This window comes from Seriola dumerili, unplaced genomic scaffold (genome assembly GCF_002260705.1).
Source record: "Seriola dumerili isolate Sdu_G_001 unplaced genomic scaffold, Sdu_1.0 BDQW01000068.1, whole genome shotgun sequence".
Classification (NCBI taxonomy): Eukaryota; Metazoa; Chordata; class Actinopteri; order Carangiformes; family Carangidae; genus Seriola; species Seriola dumerili.
Genome location: NW_019174323.1, coordinates 11,173,693 through 11,181,128, shown reverse-complemented (window position 1 = coordinate 11,181,128; position 7,436 = coordinate 11,173,693). Strand labels below are relative to the sequence as shown.

Below are 7,436 nucleotides of genomic sequence, written 5' to 3'. Positions count from 1 at the left end.
TCTAGTTAATGCACTCAAATTTGGAGTTGAATATTTAAGCCACAGTTTTGAGTCCAGGGGAATTTTATCACGTTAACTAGTTCAATCTCTTTTCTGGACCAGTGAGGACTTTGTGAATATTTTCAGACTGGCAGCTAAAATTGATTGGAATGGTTTTGGTAAATCCAAAAGGATTTAGTTTTGTTTTGGAAAGTAAAAAAAAAAAAAAAAAGGAAAGAAAGAGATTTTATCTGAATATGAATCATATTCAAACTACATTCAGAGACAGTCTAAAATCTAATATCACACTGACATTTGATTTAAACTGTTCCTTAAGTCACTCACAATGCACCACACTCAGTGATGTCACTACCAGTGCACCAGTCAGCTGAATGTGACCTTAATACAAACCATGGCAGGATATATTTACTTTCTGTCATGTTTTGTGCATTATGAACTTCTGTACAATGTAAACAATATGACATTGAGCGGAGATATATTTATCAATTTAACTGATGGTGACTGAGACACCACAGACTTACAGAACATTTCAAACAGCTATGGCTTTAGGCAACACAACATTTTGCAACAATGATTGAAAGTCATACAAGGAAAAAATCCATTGCAGAAGAGGCAGCAATATCAATTTTTCAAGCTTTCGTAATGCATTTTTTTAAAGATACAGCACAATTCCAATTTCTGTCAAGTGGAAAAACTCTTTCCGCTGTGCTTATTGCCATTATCTCGGTTTCTAATCTCAAAAGCACTCAACAGTTGTACAGCCAAAGCTGAACTCCACAATGCTCTCTGGAGACGGTTAAAGAGCTTTCTGTCAAATGACAGAGTGAAGCAGACAAGGTAGACTGAGGTAAAGTCAGTATAACAGAGAAAATTACATTAGAAAATTACTCCTGGATGGCACTGAGCATCAAAGATTTATATTTAACCCATATTCAGATGTTGATGACCTAAATGACATTGATGCAGATTAACTGGCCACAAAGCTTACAGACTTAGATAATAGATTTATAGAATAATTCCCCAAAGAACAGTAGGAAATAGATGGAAAGAGGCAGAAAGACAGGAAATACATGATATGCAAAAACACCATATTATGAGGAAAAAAAACCAAAAACAGACATCCCTTCTTTTTACAAGCACACAAACAACATAAACTGAACATACCATTTACGCGGAAGGCCAGACCAACTGTAGCTGGGGCTTGAGGTCTGGCAGTCTGGTTGGTGAATCCACAGTCACCCAGAGTTTTGCTGTCTTCTAACAACTGGTCATCCTGTGAAGCAACAGTTGAAAATGTCACAGAATCCCCTAAAGGCCTCAAAATCTATGAATCCGCTTGAATGAATATGGAGACTTTGTCAGATATTTACAGGTAATATTTTAGTCACTGTTCTAAAACACAAGTAATGTGCCACCATTGTCATGAGATTGCAAACCTTCATTGCAGGTACTTTGATTAAACAAAAATTCATAATTAATATCTGATGCTGTAATGTTGTCAGGTATGTGACATGACTCAGTTTGGTGTCATTGATGTACTTGGCCCCCAAAACTCACTTTGTAAAGCCGCTGGTCTTCAGGTGGTCTTTTAAGGATTCCTTCAACAATACGCTTCAGCTCATAGACAGTAGTGGACTCCTTGGCATCTGTGAAGATTGTAGTCTTGTGACGTCGAATCATTAAGAACACGTCCTGAAAAGCAATGAGCATAAAATTGTATGGTTAAGAAAAACTATGTCAAAGGCAAATTGATTTGTTTTTTAATCTTGAAGATGAGAGCTTGGTAGTGGTTTTACAAAAACGTTAGTCAGTTTAAAAAGGATAGTTAATTCTGTGGCTCTGGTAACTTATAACCAAGTTGACTGACATTAACCCGTCTTTATCTGACAAGACATCGCAGTAGGTCATTAAAGTCTTTAACAACTGTCCATCTGGCTACTGTTTATAACACCTTCATAACCTGATGGACGCTGTGCGTGTTTTGTTAGCGTAGACATTTTAAGGAAATTTGAGTCTTTAGTTGGTTGTTTTGCCAAAGTGTCCGAATGCAGAAGAATGAACGCTACGGACAATTCATTGATTCATGAGCTAGCTGCAAACAGTGAGCAGTGGCAGGGAAACGAAGGTCTAGGCTAACGCGAAATTAGCCAACACGAAACAGCCTGGAGACTTTTGAGAGACAAAAATAGGCCTGACAGTTAGCTCTAAATTAATACACGTTGTAAGTCTAACAATGACAGTATATGTACAGTTGTTCTGACTAGGCTAACTGGGTTAAGTGTCCGACGTTACAACATTTCCAAGGTTAGCCAAGCTAAGATAAATTACCTCGCTACAACCTCTCCTTACAGATAGGAAGGCGAAGCTAACACAGCAAACTTAGCGTTAGCTGCCTAGCAAACACAAACTGAAATAAACAGTCCCATAATGCACAATATAATTTGTTATCACAACGTAAATCTTTTGAACAAAGCGTTTAACGTTAATTCAATTTTTGTATATAGGAATCAATCTCACAAAATTGTTGATAAGAATAATAGAGGTACCATTTCAAGTGGTCAGCTAGCTAGCCAGTTGCGCCAGCCCTGTGTTGAACCCCAGACTGCACCGCTTGCGGATATTGCGCAATTCAGATAAGCAGTCTGTATTCACTGAAGGCAGGTACGCAGCACTACGTATAATTTTCAGAATTTGGCGCCAGGTAGTTTCATGCTTGAAAGATGTACGTGTAGTTTGATCTGGACACAGCAACTATCTGAGTCATGAAGACCGCCTGACCTTAACACTGGATTATGGTTTGTGTGATAACGTTACTAACTTGTACTTTACCTAACGATGAAATGTCAGTTACAGTACGTTATTTGAATGTAAGTTAGATAGCTAGCTAATTTTGTTATGTTGTTATGTTGTTGAAGGCTGGGTCCGCCCTTAATTAACGTTTGCCAACACCATGGTGGTAACATTTGTCAGTGATAAAAACGAATAACTGCTCGGAATAACATTAATTAGCCAAAGCTAATTCGGTGACATATCGGAAATTTACATTACAATTCAAGACTGACGTTGTCAGACTTGTAACGTTAGCTCGGTAACGTTGCAGTCGACGGGTCTGTCCTACCTCTCAACGCCCATAGCTGTCTTCAGCTAGCAAGACCTGTTCTTCTTATGAGCTGACCATTAAAACATCTAGAGGACTGTATTGATACTGTGATTAGACAACTGGCCGAAAACCTGTCAAGCAGGGCGTTAAGCATGTCAGATCGTGTCAATGGGTGTGCCCAAGCTGGACTGAAAAGGCTTCATTTTATACTTTATACTTTTTATATTTATATTTTACTTTATAGCGCATGTGCCAGTGTAAATATGTCGTAGGGGAACATTTTCAGTTGTAAGTCTTGGGTTAAGTTCTGAAGAAAATGAGTAGAAAGATTAACAGGCTGAAGTACAGCAAAAACAACATTGGTACATTAATATTAACTGTCAGCCAAGACTGATAATTAAAAGCTTTTCTTTTGACTATTGCAGAACACTATCTTCAAAGAAAGGAACTGAAAACGTGCCCACACAATGTCAGTGGCAGTGGAAACCACAGTGTCCAGGGTGCCTCTCCCTCTTCCAACCCACTTTTCCCATGCAGAGCAGTCCTTCTCCCTCAAAAAGCGACATGTCCCTTTTTCCTTGTCGTCTATGTCCAACTCATCCTACTCTTCCCCTAGCCGGCTCTCACATTCTCTGCCCCCGCTGCCACCATCCAAGGGATGTCCCCCTCTGAGTAGGATGTTCCCCCAGCATCCATCCCCCTGGACACCCCTGTCTTGTTCCCTTAGAAAGTCTCCCCCTCCAAATTCTGTATATGATCCCAGCAAACAGCAAACCTATTTCAGTCAGTGCTTCACCAATTTGGGCCTACTAGGAAGAGGATCCTTTGGAGAAGTCTACAAGGTGAGTAAGACAAAAAATTTGCCTGTTGTGTGTATGAAAGTGATATGATACATACGCTGTATTATATGTTACTGTATCTTTACATTAAGGACGTTTAAATTCTTCTTAAATTCAATTTTGTGAGAAATTAGAGTAAGAGGTTAAAGGTTAAGACACTTCAAACAAAAAAAAAATACAACAAGTGTGAGAAATCAAAAGGCTCTAAGATGAAGTAGAAGTTTAAAGCCAAATTTTACACTTTAGAACAACCAAATATGTACTGCATGTTACCTCTTTATAGTAAAAACATTCCTTACATTGGATTAGGTTGAAAAGTAATGTTACACAAAAGCATTTACTTAAAAGCTTGACTGTTTGAACATCTGTTCTGTGGTTTTATACTGGGGAATCTCACAATACAACTTTAGATATCCCTGTAAGTGTTATTTTTTCTCTGTGACTAAGATTATTATTTAGAGATCCCCAAATAGATGAGAAAGCCTCAGCATTTTCTGTGATTTTCTAGGTGCAAAGCAACAAGGACGGTCATCAGTATGCAGTGAAGCGCTCTGCTCATCGCTTCAGGGGTAACAGTGAGAGGAACCGGAGTGTGAGGGAAGCCAGGAACCATGAGCGCCTGTGTCCTCACCCTCACATCCTGAATTTTGTGGCAGCCTGGGAGGAGTGTGGCCGACTGTATATTCAGACAGAGCTGTGTAGCACCAGCTTGCTGCTCCATGCTGAGAACCAGCCTCCTGGTCCAGGTCTGTCTTAAAAGAACAATAATGCAGATGGTGACATTGGCTTTTGATACATATAATGTGCTGTGCTTCTTGTTTGACATGGCTTTCTTTTAAAAACCTCCAATCCAGATGAGCCTGCAGCGTGGGCCTACCTGTGCGACATCCTTTCAGCACTGCAACACTTGCACTCTCATGGTTTTGTTCATCTGGACCTCAAGCCCGCCAATGTCCTCATCACGGACTCTGGACGTCTCAAGCTTGGGGACTTCGGGCTGCTGCTTGAGCTCAAACAGAAGAGTACAGAGCTTGTACATGGGAAAGTGAAAGAGGATGCTCAGGAGGGAGATCCCAGATACATGGCTCCTGAGCTTCTCCGGGGGGAATATGGACCTGCTGCAGATGTTTTCAGGTACAAATACCATAAATGAGAAAATTAAATGATATTCTAAAATGTGTAACTAATTGCTCCGATTTAATTTAGTCCCTAAATATTGTCATTTTCATTTAGTCTGGGTGTTTCTATTCTGGAGCTTGCCTGTAATATTGAAGTTCCAAATGGCGGAGAGGGCTGGCAACAGCTCAGACAAGGCTGCCTCCCCTCAGAGTTTACCAATGGTAAGATCCACTTTCTTTTAAGTGCTCATACATTTTTCTTTATTGAAATTACTTATGTTTTTACCATTTCCATCTGTACTTGCAGGCCTGTCAACTGAGCTGCAGGCAGTACTGCAGATGATGCTGGCCCCAGAGCCCTGTGAGAGACCAACAGTGTCTGAGCTCCTTGCCCTCCCCTCTGTTAGGAAACACAGGTGGAAGAGGCGCATCTATCTTATGGTCGCTGAGACCGTGGTGACACTGGCCTCTCTCTGCCAGGTCAGACGTCTTAGAAACTTTTTAAACATTAACTTTTGAGGTTTGGCCTTGCAAAGATTTACTTAATATGTTATCAATTGGCATAGTCCACGATCAGCAGCCTTTACCAAGTCTGAGGTGCAAACCAAGTATCACAAAAAAGTAATATTCAAAATATAAGAATATAAGAAAATATACAATATTCAGTGTAAACCTGAATCATAAAAATGTACTTCTTATCAGTATGTTGTTACATTTTTATATCATATATATTTTCTGGTCTTTTTCTATAGTTGGTGGTGTGCTTCGGGTGTAGACTCCTGTCCTCCCTTCATTTGTCCTTTCTTCCTCGTTGGACCAAGCCAGTGCCCTGCACTCCTCCTAAGGACAGTTGGGACAGGGATTTAACCCTGCCCCTTGGTGCCATGAACGCTGACTCAGGGAGCCCAGAGGATGATGCAGTGTTTCTGCTGGACCGCACAGACCCAGAGCTTTCCCCCACCTTCTCACACAGGTAGAGAATCCATGTGTCCACAGGATGATGTTCTTTACAAGCTTGTAGCACTTGCTTTATAAATTGACAGAACAAAAGTGAATTTCTCACTTTGGATTAGTTGAGTATTTAAAACATTTCAGAAATATCCCGAGCTGATGCCAAGGCTCCGTGTCAGTGTGATCCAGGCGTATTTTAATGGCACAGTATCGGCTAAAATAACACTGATCAAAATCTGATCTGTTCATCACTGTACTCTGCTATTTTCCACCTCAGCCTGCTAGTGTTGCAGCATCACACTGCATAATCCAGTGAAAGTTACCCTGTGCTGGACTTTCATACAAAATTTTACAAATTCATAACTTATTTGTAGTATCTTAGAAATGTATTTCCTGTACAAATATCCAGCAACAGTGAAGTAAAGAAACAGCTGTTGGGCCATGTCATGTGCCTGTGCCTTGAGCTAAATTTGTTATTTCTGTCAGATTCGCTGCTTAATTTGATACAAATTCCCCATTTCACAGGGTCAAATCCAGATTGTCTGTGGAAAGCACATCCACTCCTCTCCCAGGTTCCCCGATGCGCAATCACCGAAGTCCTGCCCACACACCCACTCAGCCAAATCTGGGTGACTGGTCCTCCTGTAACTTGGATCTGACCCCCTCCAGCATCCACTCAAATGGTTCCTGCCACACACTGACCCCCAGTGCAAGCCCCATACACACAGAGCTTCATACAGACAGCGTGAATGAAAAGTCCATGCAGAGCCGACATTCTACATCCACCAAGTCCTCGCAGAGGGGCGGTCGCAACTGGGTCCGAGCAGAGGAGGCTTTACCCCGACCCAACTTTGAACCAAAGAACCTGCTCAGTCTGTTCGAGGAAACAGCTGTGGAGGGACAGCCATGAGTACAAGACTGCCAGTTTACCTTCAGGGACGTGGTTTTCACTTCAAAGTGTCAGGTGAAAAACAACCTAATGTATGAATGTACCAAGTTCACTACTTAGCTTGTATGAATTGTGTGTGTGTGTGGTTTTTTTTTTTTTGCCATTTCATTACAGTCCTGCAACTGCTTCTTTTATGTGTTTGGAAAAAAAAAAGAATTTAGGGATAAGGGTTGAATATGTAACCAGACCATAAAGCACTTTTGTTATGTTTGTGTAAATGCAATCTGTTGCTGAAATGACAACTCATGGTTTATTGTTAAATAAGTTATCATTAGCTTTGTGTACTCTGAGTCATGTACCTCAAGATTTGCAAAAGAAAATAAAACAAGGAGGAAAGCAGAATCTCAATTTGTGAGCTGTTTTTTTTTTTTTTTTTTTTTTTTTTTTTTTTTAGCATATTCTTGTTCATGTGAATCAGAAAAGCTGTTTTCCACATCAATGACTGGGAGATGACAGGTCCATTAATAGAGGAGTAATCA

General features: G+C 40.5%; 2 protein-coding genes across 2 annotated transcripts in view; one reads left to right on the top strand and one right to left on the bottom strand.

The window, feature by feature from the left end:
• The window catches only part of LOC111219957 (elongin-B-like), an 8,343-nt gene extending 5,713 nt beyond the window's left edge, over nt 1–2,630 (bottom strand). The window contains exons 1-3 of the mRNA XM_022742837.1: nt 2,547–2,630; nt 1,558–1,692; nt 1,165–1,273 (exon numbers count right to left, since the gene is read on the bottom strand). Coding sequence (XP_022598558.1) covers nt 1,165–1,273; nt 1,558–1,692; nt 2,547–2,549 — 247 coding nt within the window. The 5' untranslated portion in view covers nt 2,550–2,630. The remainder of the gene's footprint in view (nt 1–1,164; nt 1,274–1,557; nt 1,693–2,546) is intronic.
• An 85-nt stretch (nt 2,631–2,715) lies between these two features.
• Nucleotides 2,716–7,285, top strand: pkmyt1 (protein kinase, membrane associated tyrosine/threonine 1). Its single transcript, XM_022742808.1, has 8 exons — nt 2,716–2,795; nt 3,526–3,942; nt 4,448–4,685; nt 4,794–5,073; nt 5,173–5,279; nt 5,365–5,537; nt 5,810–6,030; nt 6,534–7,285. The coding sequence occupies exons 2-8, from the start codon at nt 3,568–3,570 to the stop codon at nt 6,916–6,918; spliced, it is 1,779 nt and encodes a 592-aa protein (XP_022598529.1). The 5' UTR covers nt 2,716–2,795; nt 3,526–3,567; the 3' UTR covers nt 6,919–7,285.
• The last annotated feature ends 151 nt before the right edge of the window (nt 7,286–7,436 follow it).